The sequence below is a fragment of the Camelus dromedarius genome, chromosome 22, assembly GCF_036321535.1.
Source record: "Camelus dromedarius isolate mCamDro1 chromosome 22, mCamDro1.pat, whole genome shotgun sequence".
Taxonomy (NCBI): domain Eukaryota; kingdom Metazoa; phylum Chordata; class Mammalia; order Artiodactyla; family Camelidae; genus Camelus; species Camelus dromedarius.
In genome coordinates this window covers 34928026-34948426 of record NC_087457.1, presented here as the reverse complement: position 1 = coordinate 34948426, position 20401 = coordinate 34928026, and the positions used below count along the sequence as shown (strand labels likewise).

Below are 20401 nucleotides of genomic sequence, written 5' to 3'. Positions count from 1 at the left end.
AAGGGTGTGCCCCCCTGGGGGTACTCGGCAGTTAAAAATCACGTGTACAGTGGGTTTTAGTCCCACAGAATTATGGGCCACAGCAACACCCGATTACAAACTAGATGATATGATTTCCATTCTGCTTTAAGATATGCCAAGAAAAGGAAAAGGGGACACATCAAAACAGGAGCATCCCCGCTTTTTCTTGCAGAGGAAGGTGGCGCTGCCTGTGGGGCTCTCTTCCCGGCTGCTCTCCAGCATCCTCTGCGTGGCTGCTCCCATGGGAAGCACACGTTATTCTTAGAAAGACACATTTTCAGTGAAGTGACAAGTGATGAAGGCATTTTTGTTGCTCTGTTCACGAGTGACGTCTCGTCTGTCTTTCCAGGTCTGTGACCTGCACCAAGGGAAAACCTACGTCTTCCGCGTCCGGGCGGTGAACGCCAGCGGCGTGGGGCGGCCCTCAGACACGTCCGAGCCAGTGCTGGTGGAGGCCAGGCCAGGTGAGCCTCACCTGCTCAGCTGCTCAGCAGCAAGAGCCTCACCACAGCAGAGGTTTGGGGGGGGGCGGCGATGGGGCCACGAGGTCATTCTGTGGGGGTGGCGGGGGTGGAGCCACACGCAGGGGTGACAATGGTCTTTCATGTCACTGTGGAGCTTTGATCAGAAATGATCAAGCCGTTGGCAGTTTTCTTGGCTGCAAGTGGTCAGAGCCCAGCTGAGGGGACCCACCGGGGAGCTGCTTCTCGGGGCGGGAGGTGAGCCCGCAGGATGAGTGGGGAGGTGGGTCCCTGGCTCCAGAAGGCGACGGAACCGGCAGCCATGTTTCCCTGGAGACTGCTCCGTTTCACTCTGCACCGGGCTCCCCACTCCTCCGGCTTCCTGGTACGCAGACTGTGTACCTGGCCCTAGGCTGGCGTCTCCTCCAATTCCAGATTCCCCAGGGACAGATGCTGACTGGCCTGTGTTGGGCCAGGTGTCCACTGGGTCAAAAAGTCACAAACAAACCGACAAGCCCTCGTCCTCCCCGCCCCCAAGGACAAAGTAGAGAGAGTGGAGGCGGGTGGTTGGGACATGTGCTGTGACCACCCTGCCTGGGCCCCGGGAGCGGACGAGGGGTCACATCTCGCAGAGAAGGAGGAGCCTTATGGGCGGATCTGCAGCCCAGAGAGTTTTCTCCATAAAAGGAGACGGTCAGAAATGTGCCGTCATAAAGCAAAACCAAACCCCGAATGGCCCCGCCCTGCACCGGCCCGGGGAGGACACGCCCCTTCACGCCTGTCCGACGTCCTTCGCGGACGGACAGCAGAAACTGATGACTCGGCGTAAAACGAGCTCTCTGCTGGTGCCGCCGCCTCTCCAAAAACGGCACCCGCAGGACAGCGTGTTCCTAAGGCGCGCCCCGGCCTTGTCGCTCCACAGGCACCAAGGAGGTGAGCGCGGGCGTGGACGAGGAGGGGAACATCTACCTGAGCTTCGACTGCCAGGAGATGACGGATGCCTCGCACTTCACCTGGTGCAAGTCCTACGAGGACATCGCGGGCGACGAGCGGTTCAGGGTGGAGACCGTGGGGGACCAGTAAGTTCCCGCTGACGCTGGCAGGCACGCCCTCGTAGGAGCTCCTGCAAACCCCGTGATGAACGTCTCTGGCTCTTCTTCCCTTTCAGCTCAAAGCTGTACTTTAAGAACCCGGATAAATCAGACGCAGGCACTTACTCTGTGTCCGTGAGCGACACGGACGGCGTGTCCTCCAGTCTTGTCTTGGATGAAGAAGGTAACGCCAGAGGGACTGGCTTGTCTTTTGGTTTTATAACACTTCCGAGGGTGAATGCTAATGGGGGGAGCCTTATTTGCTCAGGAAGAGGGTGTGTGTTTGTGGGAGTTGGGGGCGGGGAATCTTTATGAAAGCCCAAAATTACTTAGGAGATGACACATTTCTGTCTAACTCTTGTCAGCTCCACCTGCGGGTCAGAGTCAGCTTTACGAGTCTGTAAGATGATCAGTTAGTGATCTGGAGTGAGCTAGGTAGCACTGGACAGAATCCTCAGATCTACACGTTTTGTTGGGTCTTTGAAAGTTTCTGAGTCTCTGACAGTCCTCAGTCAAAATGCCTCAAGCTTGATAAGAAAATCCTTCCCTTACCAGCTGGCATCTTGGTTGGCAGCCAGCTAAGGGTGTGGTCCCAGGACGGGATACAGGAAGCCGTAGGGGTCGGGGGAGGAGAGCTCAGCTGATGGCTGCAGGCGTCCACAGGTCCCGCGTGGACGCTGGGTGAACCGGGTGAGCTGGTGCAGGACCAGCGGGAGCACAGCGGGGGCAGCACTGAGCCGGGAAGCTCCCTGCTCACAGTCGGGGCAGGAACGGGCCAGAATCCACTCACAAGCAGCCCTTTGGAACCCCAACTCAGTGGTCTTCAAACAGCTTTCTACTCACAAACCATCCTTAAAGATTCTGAAAGTGATGTACTCCTCCGCACCCTTTGGAAGTTTGCAGATGACATTTTCAACCTTAATTTTAAATACTTGCGAAGGATGAGCATTTCCGGTGCATTTCGTGCTGTTTGTGGCCCTCAAATATACTTTAGGCAAAACCCTGATGCTGCAGCTTAAGCTGGTTCAACTTCTGGGGGTTCCTTCCGTGAGACGGAGTTGGGAGAGTCGGTCCTCTCTGTCAGATGAGACCAGGTCCAGTTACTCTTGGTCACGAGAGGTCGGCTTCGTTGTTCAGTTCAGATGAACAGGAGCTACAGACCTTCGTGACCACAGTCTCGTTTCTCAGTTCTAACTTTAAGAAGGAAGGAAAGAGAAGGGAAGAAATGAACCTTCGGTTTTTCTTAACTTGCTCTTGGGACTCTCAGGAGCGATGCATTGTTCTGTTTTGGTTTTTCTCCACGTAATGCACCACAGGACATTCTGGGTGGGTGAGAGGGATCCGAGCAGGACACTGAAAGGAGAAGGCAAAGCAGAGACCACCCACATTCTCGCCAGCCAGACCCACTTTAGGAAGGAGTTCATGCAGAATGTGAGGGTCCGGGAGGGATCTCCTTCCACCTCCTCTCTGCAGGGATGTACCGCCCCGCCCCAGCCCCCGCACCCCCGGGCCTCTGCCCTGTCCCGCCCTAACCCATCCCGTTAGTAAGCCGGGTATTTAAATGGTGAGGATCTGAGTGGGGTCGACCGCTAACAGACTGGAGGGAGTGTTCGGAGCTAGTTACCCCTCCTCTCCGTCCCACTCCCAGCTCACATTTCTCTCACAGCCTCAAATTAAACCTCGGTGATGTCAAGTCTCTGCTTTGTCTAGCTTTGCTGTTGAGAAACTTCTGAACCTACAGGTCAAAATGAGTGATTATCTTTTCCTTAATTCTAGAGCTGGACCGTCTGATGGCGCTGAGCAATGAGATAAAAAATCCCAGTAAGTGAGCCTGGATCACTGGAAGCAGGGCTGCACCCTGGGCGGGGCCCTTCACCCCATGTGTGGCTCTGGGAGGGGCCTGAGGGGACAGGCTGGCCTCATCTTACGCTCCCGGCTTCCCGCCTTGTCAACAGCTGGTTGAAGACAAGTGTCAGTTAGTATCGTAACTTGTAGGAATTTCCATTGCACGGTGCGGGGTTTACTGTGGCTGTTTAATCCAAGTGAGATTTGTGTCTGATGGATCTTCAGCTGTCGGATTACACAGAGTGCAGGAAGAGCACACCCTCCCGGCCACTGGCCCAGGCTCGAGGGCTTGGGGTGCGACGCCGGGCTAGAGTTCCCTTCATAACCCAGTTCAACACCCCAGGGTCGCACATTCTCAAAAAGTTTAATAACCAAGATGGACACTTCATCCGACAAGCAGCTGTTCTCTCTCGAGGGCTCACGCCTCACTGACCGTGGCTCCTTTCTTCCTCCAGCAATCCCTCTGAAGTCGGAATTAGCTTATGAGATTTTTGATAAGGGCCGGGTCCGCTTCTGGCTCCAGGCTGAGCACTTGTCGCCAGACGCCAGCTACCGCTTTATCATTAATGACAGAGAGGTGTCTGACAGCGAGGTGAGTCCACGCGGGAGGGCTCTCTGGCCTCGGAGCGGGCCGGGTGTTCCTCGGGGAGGTCAGTTCCTGGAAGTCGGTCGTCTGTGTTTGTTTCCCGCCCTTTCGGAGCTGTGGAGACGGGGGTGTGGAAGGTCGGCAAGGCGGACGAGAGACGACTGGTTCCTGCAGGGCTCGGAGATTTGGTCCGGGTTGGAGAAGAGATCAGGAGTTCGTTAAGTCAAGCCTGTTGGAATTAAAAAGTGACAAACTATGTTCTAGAGACGTTGAGCTTGGCTTTCTGAAAAGGTTCAGGTTCAGCGCCTTTGATGGCGTTAACTTGCTCTTGCTTAGCTGAAGTGTGGTCGATGCGCAGTGTTGAGTGAGCGCCTGGCGTGCGGCACAGCGGTTCAGCTGCACGCACGCGCGCGTTCTTTTTCCTCACGGCCTGTTACAACGTAGCCACTGCACTCCGCTCCCCGTGCTGCTCGGTGGAACCTTGCTGCTGCTTGTTTCCTCTTGATGGTGGTTGTGAGGGCGTGTGCTTGTGCTCGGAGGTGAGCAGTGCCTCCCCAGGGCGCCCTCCCGCTGCAAGCCCCTCGTGGGAGACCTCGGCTGGGAAACTAGGTTCGCGCCTTCCACGAGCCTCGGGCTGCTTCCTGCTGGCAAGTGCGGGCAGAGAGAGCCGCAGAGCACGCCTGGCGCACACACTTTGCCCTGGTCCTCCTTTTCATCGAGCGACTGTTACGAGGACCCCTTTTTCGGCTCTGGAGCGTTGGCTGTTTCCGTCTATCCTTGTCTGTCCCTGCAGGACAGCTGGGAACCCAGTTAAAAGTCAGCCTGTGTGACGGGGCCTTTCCTGATTGTTCGAGGGTGCTCTTGGGGTCTCCCTGATCCCACCACCTTTGCCTTCTCCGCTCTCCCCCGACACCCGAGGTGTTGTGTCTGCTTAGACCCTGCTGAGTCCTAACTGCCTCACCCGTGCGCCCAGATGTTAACGGAAGAGACGCAGGAGTCGCTCCTCCGGGTGGGGAGCCCACTCACCCTTCCTCTGAGCCGGGCTCCTGGCCCCGTCGAGCCGGGTGTCGGATGGGTGTTGAGTAAAGCTGGGATGGTTGGACGAGTGTGTCTCGAGAAGAAGTCGAGCGTGGACTTGTGAAGGTGGTGTGAGTCTTCTTACCCAGTCGGTCTTCCCCATGAGGACAGTGATGCTGTAAGAATTGTGGTACAGCACAGGGGACCATATTCAGCACCTTGTCGTGGCTCATAATGAAAAGAACACGAAAAGGAATACATGTATGTATGTATATGCACATTATCCAGGCGGGGAAGCCATCCCTTAAATCCCAGCTGGGCTCCCTGGGGAAGGAAGGCATGCAGGAAAGGTCAGCAGCAAAGGTTACCGCCCTTGCTCACTCTGGGCGTGGGGTGGGGGTGGTCAGGGCCAGAGGAGGCGGCCCCCGGGGAGCTTGTGGGCCATGTTCCCCCGGGTGAGGCCCGGGCCTGGTGCCCCTAGGCTGTTGAGAGTCCCTGCATGATGACTGCGTCGAGGACGACTCATTCATGGGGACCTGTTCCTCCTGCTCCGAGACCCGCTTGATTGCAGACATCGTATCCGGGTGGATAAAACCTAGTCCGTCAGCACCCGTTAAACGTCTCAGTCCCCGTAGCTCATCGCAGGCGGTGAGAGCGAGTCAGAAGGAGACCTGAGCTCTGGGCGGGCTGGGCGGCATTGGGAAAGGGTCCCCGGTGGAGGCTGCCCGGATCGGGGGTGTAGAGTCTGGGGACATCAACCCTGGTGCTGTGGTGGTGCTGAGGGCAGGCGGCCGGACCAGCCATGCTGGGGAGGCCGCACGCACCAGTGCCTGGTTTCACTGAGGCTTCATCTGCAAAAGGGAGGGCTCGGCCCGATGGGGGAAGGCTTCCCAGGCTCAAGGTGGATGGACGGTGGCTCCCCACCAGCCTCCTGCTGCCCCCGCAGGTCCTCGTGCCCTTCCCCGCCCTGTCCTGGTGACTGGGCAGCCTCGTGTCTCCCCACTGGGCTGGCACCCCCGAGGCCATGCCCGGGCCCCTTGCGTTCCCAGCCCCGCCTTGAACACAGTAGGCGCTGCTTGGTTATTACGCACGTTGCCTGGATGAAGGCTGGTCCAGCGTCTGTCCCTGGACATGAAGGCTGGGACGTGCCGGGCACCAGAATGTCCCTGAAGAAAACTTGTTCCATATCACAAAGCGGTGTCCGGAGAGCAGCTCAGCCCCCGACAGCTACGTGGGCTGACAGGCCTCAGGCGGGCTTCCTCGTTGGGGGTTCAACCAGCACTTGTGTGGTGCTGTCGCCCGCTGGGCCCTGTGCTGGGTGGACAGATGGACCCCCTGTGAGGTGTGGCCAGGAAGGACATGGGGGCTTAATTGAAGTGTAGTTGGTTTATGATGTTGCGTTAGTTTTTGGCATGCAGCACAGTGATTCAGTTAAACATCTATACGTATGTTCCTTTTCATATTCCTTTTCATTCTGGGCCATTACGAGGTACTGAATGTAGTTCCCTGTGCTGCACAGTAGGACGTTTTGTTTGTCTCTTTTACGTGCAGTGGTGTGTATCCGCAAATCCAGAACCCCCAGTTTACCCCTCCGCCCCTCACTTTGTGTTTGTTGCGAGTCACAACCCCTGAAGGGCTGACAGGGCCGGAGGGAAGGCTGGAGGAAGGGCTTTCGGTGACCGCCCCCCTCCCCTCTGCTCCCAGGCGCACAGGATCAAGTGTGACAAGTCCACCGGCATTGTTGAGATGGTGATGGACCGGTTCACCGACGACAACGAAGGGACCTACACTGTGCAGCTCCACGACGGAAAGGCCAAAAGCCAGTCCTCCCTGGTTCTCATTGGAGACGGTATGCGCTGCGTCCGTGAGGGGGACGTCAAAGGAAAGTCTTCTGACTGCAGACAAGCAAACGTGTTCATTTCTTTTTTTTTTTTTCCCTTTAAATATCGGGTTTAGCGTTCAAGGCAGTCCTAAAAGAGGCTGAATTTCAAAGAAAGGAGTTTCTCAGGAAACAAGGTAGGTAGTTGATCTGCTCCCTCGCCACAAACACGAGGCAGAGGTTCAGGGTTTGCGTGTCTGCCGGGAGCAGGTCCTGCTGCACGCCGAGAGACTCCAAGTGCGATTTGAGATGATCTGCAGCCATGGGGGCGCTTTTCTGCCCTTTGATCTTTGCCTTTATTTCGTCTGCATGTTTTCTTGCTTTACCCTGAACAGCCCTGGGGTCTGCTGCTGAGGGCTCGTGTCTTCCTGCGCTGATGAGGAAGGGCGCCTCCACTGGGGGTCCAGGTGGAGCCCGGCGGCCGTGGCAAAGGAGGGTGAAGCGCAGGGTGGGTGGGCCGGGGGCACTGCTAGCAGAGGCGCAGAGAGGGCGGGAGGAGCGAGTCCGGTTGCCAGGAGCTTGCTGTTTGACCTAAGATTGTGAGAACGTTTCAACTTGAAGGCGTTTCAGCTTTTTAATTACAAATGATACATTTGAAATAAGTTCTTTTAAAAATGCATATTAACTAGATACAAAGAAAAATGGATACATTTTAGAATCTGAAATATAACACAAGGGTCTATTTGGAAAATATTTTTTTATGGGATTTCTATAGTTTCCAGAAAAAAACTAGAATATTTGAAAATATTTTAAAAATTAAAGATTTTAAAATACAAAATCAAGACATTCTTGATTTTTCTTGTTTTTAGTTTTTAAAATTTTTAATAGTCAAAAGATTTTATTTGACTCATTTCTACAGGATGATTTTTTTTAACTTTGTAGAATATATTTATACGGAAAAAAGCAGTAAATACTTTCTGAATCTGCTTTGTATTTTTTGTGTTGAATGTGTTATAGCACATGACTTTCCTCTACAATGATTTTAAATAAAATGATATTTTTGAAAGATAGAAATTCATCTTTGAATTCAAATGCTACGTAAGTAAAATCTGCATTTACGTGACAGCGAGGTCAAGCTGCCTTTTCTTCATCTTACCTCTATTACTTCTCCTCTTGGAATTTTGTATGTACTATGCCGTTGGCTGTTCAGTTAGACACACACCTTAGAGAAAAAAACATAGTATTTCATTATCCTTCTTTCCAAAGAGAAAGAGCTGTTAGACACGGAGGAGCGACGAGGCAGGTCCCTGCTGGAAACGCAGACGCCAGTCTCCGTGCCCCACACGCTGACTGCAGAGCCCCGGAGACTAGTGATCTTGGTTTCGGGAGGAACAGCTACTTCCTTCTGCCAGAAATGCATTTATGTGTGTGTGTGTGCGTGCGTGCACGCGCGTGCGTGCATTTTTGGAACTTTCTCCTTTTTAAAATGTCCCCCTCTGCCCCGCAGGCCCGCATTTCGCGGAGTACCTGCACTGGGATGTCACAGACAAGTGTGAAGTCCGGCTTGTCTGCAAGGTGAGGCCCGGGTCGCCAGCGGCCAGCAGTGGGCGTCTCGCTCCCGGGACGGGTGAGGCGGTCCCGGCAGACTCGGGGGTGAGGGTGGGGGGCGGGGCGGGGGGCCGTTAGTACCTAGACCGCGGGCCTGCAGGAGAGGACTCGGGCAGGCAGTCGATAGAGTGAGTTTATGAGAAAGCATGCTGCGGTGACATTTATCCGGTAATTTCCTTGCGGCTCATCTGATTTCTCTAGGAAATAAAAGGTGCGGTAGGGGAATCAGGTGCTCCCTGAGTTTTTGTGTGCACACGTCAGTAGTGAAGTAAGCCTGAATTACCGGGAAGTATAAAGTCGAGTTTTTGGGGGACCAAGCCTGAGTTTAATGGGCCCCTGCGATGTGACTGTCGCCAGAGGCTGTGAGGGAGGGGGTCATACTGCTCGCGGCCCAGGGGCAGGAGAGAAAAGGAGGCGGGGGGTTCCGGGGAGCGACGGGCCTGCGCTGAGTGCCGGGGCGGGGGACTGGAAGGACACCGGCCGTGAGGGGAGACTGCCACCGGAGAGCACTGTTCTGAGTCTATATGGGGTGTAAATGCGAATGGTCAGTCACACAGTCCGCTGTGGCCACTATGTTCCGCTCATTCAGAACCGAATTCTTTCTCGTCCGTAGGACGTGCGTGTCAGAGCAGGTGACTTGAAACGTTTCCTCGCCTTTGGAATTGTGCACAGCTTTGTTTCGAGGTCAAGCTCCTGGCAGAGATTGAATTTCGAGGAACTTTAGCAGAAGGGAAGCCCCCGTGCCCACACTGGGCTTATTTTGTGTTAAAGTTTCCTTCCCTCTGTGTTGACACATCGAGTGTCGTGTTGCCCCAAAAAAGCAGTCACTAAACAGTGTTATGGACCTAGGATAATATTTTACGTTGATTATAAATTTAAAATACACTGCGTACAGCTTGTTTTATTACTGACATCTCATAGAAACCCAAGGAACCTTAGTCTGACGTCCTGGGTTAGAACAAAGAGGAATTGCCTGTCCTTCCGCGTGGACCTGTGAGGGCTTAACTGTTTCGGAAGCTGGAGTTTAGAGATGCGTGTGCCACTGTTAGGACCGACAGCTTTTCCATGAGCTTCCATCTGAGGCTGTCGATAATAAAAATTGACTTTTTTAGGTCCGTGATTTAAAAGCAGAATAGACTTTTTTCTTATGAGCCACAGCGATTCACACACTGAGATTCCCGTCTCGTAGGTGGCAAACACCAAGAAGGAAACCGTTTTCAAATGGCTGAAGGATGATGTTCTGTACGAGACGGACAAGGCGCCTGATCTGGAGAAGGGAGTCTGTGAGCTGCTCATACCAAAGGTACCGTGTGCTCAGGAGACAGACAGAGGCAGGCGAGAAAGGCCTTTCTGCGTTATCTCCCGATCTGCGTCCTGAATTTCCATGGTTTGCAAAGAATGTATGTTAGCATGGGTTATAGAGGATAGCGCGGCATCGTTACCTACACGTGGGATGTGTTTTGTTTGCAGCTGTCAAAGAAGGACCATGGTGAATATAAGGCGACCTTGAAGGACGAGAGAGGTCAAGACGTGTCTGTCCTTGAGGTGGCTGGCAAAGGTAGACTAAACCTTCCTCTTTCTCCTGAAGGGAGCTCCGCCCCGCCCGCAGGGGGAGCCGTGTCCCGAAGGCACAGTATGTGTTTCTGTGGCTGCGGCACACACTGCGTCTTCAGCAGGGACACAGTAGAAGATAGATTTGTTCTTGAGTCGCATCCAGAGCTGTTGCAGGGTTTCAGGAGAAGGTGCGACATTGCTCTGGGCTTGTACGAAGTGCCACCTTAGCCTGTCCTCAGGACCCAAGTTCGATGCTGTTGGGAACGTAGTTAAAACGGTCCAGACAGTGGTGGAGCGATTCAGTTACACGTACGGCTGGGTTTACGTGGAGTCACGTGTTCCTGTTCCTCGTTTAGCAAGGGACCAGGTTAGGAGGATTTATCGCCACACACGAGCCTTTCCTGGCTCCCTGTTGCCCTGTTAGCGTTTCATTTTTCAAATGAACATCCTGATTTCCTGCATCAATTTAATTACACGTGAATGTGCTGCTGATAGAATTACCCATCGTGATGGTGCATTTCCTTCCTCCTTTCAGTGTACGAGGATATGATCTTGGCAATGAGCAGAGTCTGTGGTAAGTAAGTGCCTTCTAATTTGCAAGTCATTTTGGGTGCTAAAAATCACTGTTTCCTGAGAAAGGCATTTTCCACAGCTGATGGGGCCCCGTTTCCAGGGCCAGAGCAGTTATCTGCCTGCCTCAGTGATGCTTCTTCAGGGTGATTTTCAGCCTTTTATGTAGAACATGTTTTTTTCTTTTAAAAAAAGGACGAAACAGGCTCCGTTGGGGCTCCCTGATTAGCCACTTGCTGCAGATCGCCTCGGGTCAGTGAGGGCGGTGCTTTGTGCCTAATTGCTGCCAGCGTCTTCATTGCAAACGCTGAGCAGCAGCAATGAATTTTTAAGCCTCTGGTTTTGTGTCTGGCTTAATGTGCACGAAACCAGTTTTCAGCTTTGCAAATGCCTTCTTCCTCTCTGTTTGCCCTTCCACGGAAACTGTGAGAACAAAGATTGTGGTTACTCATTTGATAATAGTAGCTTCCATCTGTACAGGGCTTGATGCTGGGAACTATAAAACCTCATGACCGTGGGCTTTCCAGAGGTCGCCCAGTTTATACCTTCAGCAAAGTCCCACGGCCGACAGCAGCTGGGTGGCTGCACCCTGCGTGCTCCGCCAGCCGCAGTCAGGACTCCAGCTGGGAGCTAGTGTCTCTCCCAGGCCCGAGCTCCGCTGCTGTCTCTCAGGGTTCTTCTGGCCCCCTTCTGGGAACTTCTCCGTGTATGTCTGCAGTGCTTTCTCGAAGCAGCTCTGCAGGGTGGGGTTTGCGCCCTTCTGCTTTTGCTTATCACACAGATGATCCACGTGGTCTCTTGAAAAGTGAACGTGCCCGGGAAAGGGCCTGTTTCCTCCGGTTCCCAGGGTCTTGGGTCAGAGATGCCGGTGCCTGGAAGGACCACGTGGGCTTCCCTGAGAGTTCTGGGGGTGGAGAGAAGGCGCGGGAGGTCGGGCAGCACCGGGATCAGGCTCTGGTCCCCGAGGCACCAGGCCTGGTGCTGCTGGACGCTGTGTTCCGTCCCGTGTGCGACGTCGGGACGGGGCGGAGCGAGTGTCACTGGATCTGCGACGTGTGTGTAAATACAGAACGTCACAGGCAGGACCATTCTCAGTTCGGTTTCTGTTTCTTTACATTAGGGTCATAATTGCTTGTCTTTTCACGAACTTTGTGATAACTGGGTTTTGTACAGATTTTACACCTACTGTTTCTAACCACTGCCTGGCATGTCACGGACTCTCTGTGCTGCGGGTTAGACTCTCCCCTGCAGGGACACTGACACGTTCCCGTCATTACAATTAACTATATAGTCACGCACACCTTTGGGCAAAGAGAGGCTTTTGTCAATATTTAGGAGTATTTGCTTTGAGTGAATTCTCGGAAATACAGTGACCGTGTAGAGTCCTGTGTGACTCTGAGGTTCATATCAAATCTGCAGTTGTTTAGCAAACCCAAGAAACGGCATTTTGAAAATTCTTTCCCCGTCACACCCTCATCCGCAGTTTGAATTCATATTATTTTATTTTATTTTGCAAATGCTGCAAGTATTACTTTCTAGCTGATGGAAGACCATGAGTCTGTATCGACTTCCTAAAGTTACGTGTCTCGTAGCAGCCTCTGCTCCAAGCTCGCTATCGTCCGGGGGAGAGGCTGACCTTCTGGGCCCCTGACCGCCCCCCGCCCCCCGCCGCCGAGCCACCCACCCCAGGGCCGTCGGGCCCAGTTCCCACTGTGATCACACCAAACGTGTTCCCACTTTGTAGGATTTTCTTATTGCCCGCGGTCTCTGCTGCCCTCTTAGCCAGTTTCGCTCACCTCAAAGGCAGACCCCTGGCTGCCGTGTCCGTGGCCCCGTCCTGAGTCACTTCCGCTGACTCGTCACCTCCCTTTAGGTGATGTTCTGCAGCAGCCGAGCCCCAGGTCGTTCACCTGGCAGATCGCGCTGCACGTACCCGGCACAGTGCTCTTTGCACGACGTTTCCTCCTCTTCCTCGGCTGCCGAGGCCAGATGTCGAGCCTTTAATGTCTGTGTCCCAGGCGGGGTCTCCCAGCAAAGAGGTTTTCAGACGATTCCGGTGTGGCAAATGCATATTTGATGAAGGACGATGACCTGGGCAAACTGCAGGACTCTGTGGCTGGCGGATGCTAGGCTGTCGGCGAGCGGGCACGTTTCCCCCCGGACGTGGCGGGCACCTCTGGGGGCCGCGCCTGTCCGCTGGACACAGCGCGGCTTCCCCCGACCGGAGTGTGCTCTGTCTCCTGCAGGAGCGTCGGCGTCTCCCCTGAAGGTACTCTGCACCCCGGAAGGAATCAGACTTCAGTGTTTCGTGAAATATTTTATGGAAGAAATGAAAGTGAACTGGTATCACAAGTAAGTACCCGCGTGTGGGGCCGGGGCCGGGGCCGGGGCCGGCTCACAGCTGGGACCCCGAGCTTGGGGCTGGGTCCTCTCCAGGCTTCGCTGTTTAGAGCAAGGATGCAGCCTTTGGCTCGGGGCGGGGGCCGTCGCCGGAAAGTGGGGAGAAAGAGAGAGAAAGAAATGCCTGGAGGTACCAGAGACAGGAGTTCCTCAAAACCTGGGGTTGTTGCTGGTGACACACGACTTGTCTGGAATCTGGCCGAGCTAGTGGGGAAACAGCATTTGGAAGCCACACCCTAGATTTCCAGTCTATTTGTTTCCCACTAGACGGACTGAAAAGGCCCCAAAGGCCTGGCAGGCCCCCCCCCCCCCCCGCCCAGGGTCCACACTGTGCCTGCAGGCGTTATTTCCTCTAACTAACATCTCAAAAGGCAAACTGCACTTAGGATGCTCTTCCTTGTAAAGCCATCGTTTTGTTTAGGTGAATCTATCCGTGAGTGAACCCAAGTGCTAACCGGGTAAGCGCCCTCGGGAGTCTTTCCTCCTGCTTGGACTTTGACAGGCCGTGCTTTTGTCTCAGACGCTGCACTCGGGATCCTCAGACGAGAAGCTGCAGCCGCGTCTCGGTGCACCGCATTTGGTGCCTGCGTTGCTGCGGGCTGGTGGGGGCGGCCGCGGCAGGGGGGCCACTGGAGCTCCCACCCGAGGGGCTGGTCAGGAAGGGCCTTAGCGGCTGTGTTTTCCCTAAAGGAGTCCAGTCACAGGGGCTGCGGAGACTGAATCTCCAGTGTGTTTCTGTGATGCAGTTGTTTATAAGGATTTGTGTTTTAGGCCGACGGGTAAATCTGTTTCTAGCTGAATCGAGCCTCGCCCTGGAAAAGGAGAATCCATGGCTTCCTGCCCTGTGCGTCTCTGTCGTCTGCGGTGCGTTGTCTTGCAGAAGGTTGTGTGTAGTTGTGACGCGCGTCCTGTCTTCCCCTGAAGACCCGTCCGTCCGCCAGGGAGCCGGCTCCTTCCCCGGCCTTGCCTCCCCGGGAGCAGCTCGCTCTGTGCTGGGCGCCAGGGCGCGTGGGGGCCAGACAGAGGCCACACCCCTTTGAGCACACCCGGGGACACGCGGGCGGGCAGAGGCACTTGGGGGCGGTTAGTGTGTGGTAAACACAGCACACAAGACTTCGCTTACCCTCACAAAAGCCCCACGAGCTGGGTACCAACACCCACGTTTTACAGACGTGGAAACTGAGGTTTAGCAAGAAATCATCTTGCTTAAAGTCACATGACTAGTAAGCGACAGTGCTGGGAAACAGCTACACGGCGGAGCAGGGTCCCAGGCAGGGGTCGCGAGGTGCCGGATGCGCTGTGGGGAGTCCTCTGCCGGACCCGCCCGGCCGAGCACCGAGTGCCCGCCTCCCGGAGCTGCTGCAGGAGAGAGACGGACCCACGTCCAGGCTCCTGTCTGGCCGAAGTTCTGGGCTTCATGTGCCCGTGACTCGAACTTCTGCAAATCCTCCTCCGCTCCTGCTAAACCCAAGGGGCTTTCGGAAGTAACTCACATTCACTCGATGCCGTGAAAGTGTGAACTCACTGTCCCTGGACGCCCCGCACAGCTGGCGCAGGGCTCACACTTTCTGAGGAGGCAGGAATGGTACCTGGTGCTCAAACTTTATGTTGAGCTTTATAAATTGTGGTGAAATACACAAAATGTGCAATTTCCCATTTTAACCACCGCTGGGCGAGCAGCTCGGGGGCACTCACGTTGCCGCGCCGCCACCACTGATCTGCACAACTTGCCTTCTGCACCCGCCACCCACAACCCCCGCCCCCCCCCGGCTCCCCCAGCCCGGGCCCCCAACGATCTGCAGGTGGAGTCACACCCTAATTGTCCTTTTGCAACTGACACTCAGCACGATGTCCTCCAGGCCCATCCAGGTTGTAGCAGGTGTCAGAGTCTCCTCCCTTTTTAAGGCTCAATATTACTCCATTGTGCGGATGGACCACAGTTTGTCCGTCACCTCTAGATGGACACTTGGGTTATTTCCACCTTTTGGCTGTTGTGGGGAATAATGCTATGAACACGGATGTACAAATGCTTGTTCAAGTCCCTGCTTTCAGTTCTTTTGGGTATCTGTCCAGACGTGCAATCACGGGGTCATACGGTGATTCTATTTTTAATTTTTTGAGCAGAAAAGTGCCATGCTGCATAGAGTATCTGATCGTCTGTGCTGTGTGGGCAACAGGCAGATATTAAACAACAATGTGTCTTTTAAAACTAACTTCAGATTTAATTTTACACGTTTTCAGAGCTGAGCTACCGAAGTAAATTAGTGAACGTGTAACATCCAGAAAAATCGATGACCACGTGAGCGCCAGCAAGTCGGAGGACGCTGCCTCGCGGAGACCTGGGATGCTGGCCCGGAGGCACCTTGCAGATAAGACGAGATTCTAAATTGCAGTTTGTTCCTGTGACTTTTTTAAAGGGATGCTAAGATTGCATCGAGTGAGCACATGAGGACTGGAGGGAGCGAGGAGATGGCCTGGCTGCAGATCTGTGAGCCCACGGAGAAGGACAAGGGGAAATACACCTTCGAGATCTTTGACGGCAAAGATAAACACCAGCGCTCCCTGGACCTGTCTGGTCAAGGTCAGAGCACGTTCTTTAGCGCCTGATAACGCTGCGCTTAGTGACTCTCTTCGTGGTCGAGGGGAACTTGATGCTGGAAGGGAAACAACCTGATCTCACGATTTTCATTCAGAGAAGATTACTTCCCAGTAATCACTGCATTCATTTGGCTATTTGTCGGTTTTCATTAAGCAGAGTCGCCGGCAGAGCAGCTGAGGGAATGAAGAAAAGCCAAACACAGTGAGATGGTTAATAATGTATGAATTTTCCCTTGCAGCTTTTGACGAAGCGTTCGCAGAGTTCCAGCAACTCAAGTAAGACTTGCACGTCTGGTCACTGCTCTTCCCTCTGGGGTGCGGCTGAGTGGCCTTGTTTTGGCTGAGGGTGGGGGCCTCTGGGGATGCCTGAGTGACCCAAGGAACGTGATGTTCCTGGGAACTGGGATAATAATGGCAATTTAAGCAACTCAGTATGTAGACAAAGGTGTTCTTCTGAACTAGAAATGTTTCTATGAATTAACTTCAGAGTGGTAATAATCCTGGGTTGCTTTAGATGATTAAAACACTGAATTTATGAAATAGTTTTAATCATAGCAACACGTCGCACAGAGCAGTTTTTTTTTAAATGTTATATATTTCAGTTCTTTTTTGAGACTTTTATTTTTTTAGAGCAGTTTCTGGTTCAGGACAAAACTGAGAGGAAGGTACACAGATGTCCTGTGCCCCTGTCCCCCCATACAGCCTCCCTCACTGCCAGCACCCCCACCAGATGGTCCATTTGCAACATCCGGGGACCCTCCATGGACATGTCACTGTCACCCCGAGCCCATGGTTTACACGGGGGCTCCCGCTTGCTGCTGGACGTTCTGGGGGCTTGGACGAGTGTCTAATGTCATGTGCCTGCCATTGCAGTGTCACACAGAGCAGCTTCACTGCCCCAGAACCTCTGTGCTCCCCCCGTCCTCCCCCCTCCCTCCGGACCCCCACCCCCACCTCACTGTCTCCATGGCTTTGCCTTTTCCAGAAGTCCCCATACCACTGACCCTGAACAACACGGGTTTCAACTTTGTGGGTCCGCTTACATGTGAATCTTTTTCAGTAGTAAACCCGATGGTGCCAGGTGGTCTGCAGTCGGCTGACCCCGCGCACGCAGACCCGAGATGCTGGAGGGCCGGCTCTAAGTTAAAGGAAGGCTTTCCTAGCCACGTGCCCTTAACCCGCTCCTGCATTGTCTCGTGGTTCGATTGCTCATTTCTCTGTAGTGCTGGACAATATCCTGTTGTCCAGAGCAACTTTTTAAGGAATACCTTGGGATTTTTAAACATGCATCTAAATTTTAGAGTGTCTTGAACTGAGGGCCAACCTTGTCCCACACCAGGCTGTTCAGTAAATATCTGTTGAATGGATGACTAAGGAAAATCGGAAACCAATGTTTTCACCAAAACCCATAAACCCTCCAGTGCAGTCGGGTGGATCTGGTGAAGACAGAGCTCTCTCCAGCCTGAGTCTGAGTGCTAACCTTTCTGTGGGCTTTAGCAGCTGGGAGACAGGGCACGCCCGCCCCACGTGGGCAGGGAGGGGCATCGGGAGAAACACCGGGATCCAGGTCCCCAGGTCCCGCGGCCCGACTGGGTTTTCCTAGAAGTGCATGCGCCTCCCTCCTCCTGTGCTGCCCCCGCTCAGATGCGATGCTTTGGTCGATAGCCTGTTCTCACCACTCTGTTTACTCTCTCCTCTCCACCCCCGTGGTTTTCAGGGCAGCTGCTTTTGCAGAGAAAAGTAAGTTCCTGTGCGATTATAACGAGTGTAATACATCATTATTTGGGTGGGGCAGAAGGGGCCATAGTTGATTCATTTTGTGCTTTAAATAATACACAGAAAACCGTCTCACCTGACAGAAGACCCTCCCTCTGGCTCCCACCCACTCCCCCTGCCCCCCTCCCCCCCCTTCCCTGGGCCCGTCTGCCTCCCAGCCTCTGCCACCTGTTCTGTGGCCTTTTACACGACGGTCAGTCGGGGGCGGCCATGAGAGGGGACACAGGGGAGGCTCAGGGAAACGGTCCTGAGACGGGACCATGCGGGCCACGCGGGGGTGGTCAGGGTGTCAGGGGGCAGAAGATGGGAGGGAGGGGGACTGAGGCTACGGCCTTTGTTGGGGTTTCCAGGGCAGGGGGGAGCCTGTAAAACTGGCTGGTTTTAAAGATTTTGTTGGATTTTGGGCTCCAGGGGTGTTCCTGGCTGCCTGGCTCCTGGCCTGGGTGATTCCGGCAGAGGAACGTTGCCTCCGGGGTGCAGGGCAGACGGGGGAGGCCTGGCCTGGTCGGGCTGTTGGCACCTGTCACAGGCGTGCCCTGGCGGGGAGGGGCTGTCCCTCCCAGCCAAGAGGGTTTGGGATGCGAGAGCATCACGATAGACAGAGAACATACGCATCTCTGTAGCACACCGCCGTCGCAAACCCTCTCTCGAGATGCCGAGACCCCCGCTTCCCAACCAATTACAGCCTGACGAGTTGAGCCCTAGGTGAAATCTTCGTCCTCAAAGCCCCTCAGAGCTCGAGTTTCCTGTAGAGCTTTTCACAGCGCCCACCGCAGAATCAGTCACTCGCCCCGCCCCGAGCCCTGGCCCCCGCCGCGCTGCCGCGTCCGCGGGCCCTCCGCGGGGAGCGCAGCCCCTCCCGCCTGCCTCCTGTGCCCTCGGGGCTCAGCCCGGGGCCCGACCCCCCCGGGACGCCCCTGTGGACGGGTTTTCTCAGACGAGTTGGTTTCCCGTTGCAGATCGTGGCAAGGTGATCGGTGGCTTACCTGACGTGGTGACCATCATGGAGGGCAAGGTGAGAGCAGGCGGGGAAGCTCGGGGTGGGGGGCAGGGTGACCACGTCCTCCCGGGCCCAGGCTGCCTCCGATAACCTGTGTCATCAAGGGACGGAACAGTCTAACATTCCGAGTCCAAATGCAGCGGCCTCACGACCCTGGGCACACAGCGCACGGCCGTGTTGGTGGCAACTGGTGTTTCCAGCCCTGGGCACCCACCTGGTGCTGACGCCAGGCCCGTTCAAGGGCATCACTGAACAAGGAGCGGGGCGGGGGGGCCACACCCACGGCTGCACGACCCCCCACCGTGTGCAAAGCTGGGAGCCACCTCGTCAAGAGGGAAATAAGAAACAACCTCTGCTCAATTTCAAGGTCGTTTTGGAATGTGTGTTGGGAACCATTCACTGGAGTCTTAATTTGTCACCTGTCAGTGGCATTACTGACGTCTAACTGGTGACTTCTCGGTGCTTGAGTGATCCCACCTCAGCGTCACAGGGACACTTGGGGGGATTCTTTTGAGGCCAAAATACCCACATTTATCGCCCTTTCCTTCAGCAGCTGAAGAGCTGTGGCTGAACAGTCAAGGATCTCACAACAAAGGTGGAGAAATGAGCACCCGCTTCCTTTGTCGTGGAAGGAAAGCGTGTTTCACTCAGTGTCAACAGTGCCATTTACCGTTAGACAGTGTATTCTCTGGATTTGCGGAAGGAGCTGGTAAAGGGGGTTCACAAGTCTGCACAGGAAGAAAATTAGAAACAGGCTGAAAATACCCACTGGAAGCACAGGGCTTGACTGCCTTCACATTTTTAAGTCGGCTAAGCCATGGATTAAGCTTGAGGATAAACAGAAAAGAGCACCGTTGACTTTCCTCACGGGCTGCCCTGCTTCCTGCTCTAGCTGGACCCCTGCTGTCTAGCCCGGTGCTCACAAACATAAGGAGCACGTTGCGTAAACAACGTGAAGGACAGACGAGCACCCCGCCCGCTCCGAGGCCGCCTGCCTGTTCTTCCTCTAACGCTCCCTTCTCTCCCCCCGCCCCGCCCTCCCCGCAGACCTTGAACCTGACCTGCACGGTGTTCGGGAACCCCGACCCCGAGGTGGTCTGGTACAAGAATGACAAGGACATCGAGCTCAGCGAGCACTTCCAGGTCAAGGTGGAGCAGGCCAAGTACGTCAGCATGACCATCAAGGGCGTGACCTCCGAGGACTCGGGCCGGTACAGCATGAGCGTCAAGAACAAGTACGGCGGCGAGAAGATCGACGTCACGGTCAGCGTGTACAAGCACGGGGAGCCGCTCCCGGACGTGGCGCCGCCCCAGCAGGCCCGGCCCAAGCTCATCCCTGCGTCCGCGACCTCGCCCACCCACTGAGGCCGCCGGGCTGGTGGCCGCCCGCGGGCCAGACGGGCCGTCCCGCCCTGGGCTTTTAGTCTTGGTGATTGGGTGTTAGTAGTTTCTGGCCTTCTCGGGGGAAGCGAGTGATTCCCAGGAGGCTGTACCGCCGTGGCTGCAGGTGCTTGACTGGCGACTTGAGGTGAGCTGACGTCTTCACGGACGTTGGCGTGGGGGTTCTGTCCTCACTGTGGTCCTGTTTTCTGATCTGGGGGCTCCAAAAGGCTGGTCGGAGAGCCCATGGGTGGGTGCGCCTCCTTCCTCTCTGTTTTCTCTTGCTTCAGATGAATAAAACTTTAAAAGGCAACTTCGAGTGTCTCTCCCGTGCCGACGTGCACCGGCGCGGGGCTGCTCTCTCCCGGTTTGTTCCCTGACGGCTTGCGTGTGACTTCAGGGCTGCATCGAGCAGGCAGGGAGCCACCGGCCAGGAGCCCGGGGTGCCGCAGCCCCGCACAGCCCCCTAGGGACCCCCATCAGGGCCTGGGGAGGAGGAGGTTCCTGGACTGGCCCGGAGAGGCGTCCACACACCCCAGCTCCTAGGAAGGTGACGGCTCGTGTGGGCTCAGGAAACCTCTGTTGGGGAAAACAAAGGGTGGGTGGTGTGTCACATTTTGTATTAAGGACATTGCTCTCCAACAGGGAAAGCTCTGACGGCCCGGAATGTTTCCT

The 20401-nt window shown here is 55.0% G+C and overlaps 1 protein-coding gene across 2 annotated transcripts in view; it reads left to right on the top strand.

The window, feature by feature from the left end:
* MYOM2 (myomesin 2) overlaps window positions 1-20033 on the top strand; it is a 73997-nt gene extending 53964 nt beyond the window's left edge. For both annotated transcript variants that reach the window (XM_064477605.1, XM_031440378.2), the window contains exons 21-37: window positions 371-485; window positions 1405-1561; window positions 1651-1757; window positions 3350-3394; window positions 3874-4010; window positions 6726-6870; window positions 6978-7037; window positions 8348-8415; window positions 9638-9751; window positions 9919-10006; window positions 10538-10576; window positions 12819-12924; window positions 15390-15553; window positions 15810-15846; window positions 17288-17310; window positions 18306-18361; window positions 19394-20033. In XM_064477605.1, coding sequence (XP_064333675.1) covers window positions 371-485; window positions 1405-1561; window positions 1651-1757; window positions 3350-3394; window positions 3874-4010; window positions 6726-6870; window positions 6978-7037; window positions 8348-8415; window positions 9638-9751; window positions 9919-10006; window positions 10538-10576; window positions 12819-12924; window positions 15390-15553; window positions 15810-15846; window positions 17288-17310; window positions 18306-18361; window positions 19394-19711 — 1779 coding nt within the window. In that variant the 3' untranslated portion in view covers window positions 19712-20033. The remainder of the gene's footprint in view (window positions 1-370; window positions 486-1404; window positions 1562-1650; window positions 1758-3349; window positions 3395-3873; window positions 4011-6725; window positions 6871-6977; window positions 7038-8347; window positions 8416-9637; window positions 9752-9918; window positions 10007-10537; window positions 10577-12818; window positions 12925-15389; window positions 15554-15809; window positions 15847-17287; window positions 17311-18305; window positions 18362-19393) is intronic.
* The last annotated feature ends 368 nt before the right edge of the window (window positions 20034-20401 follow it).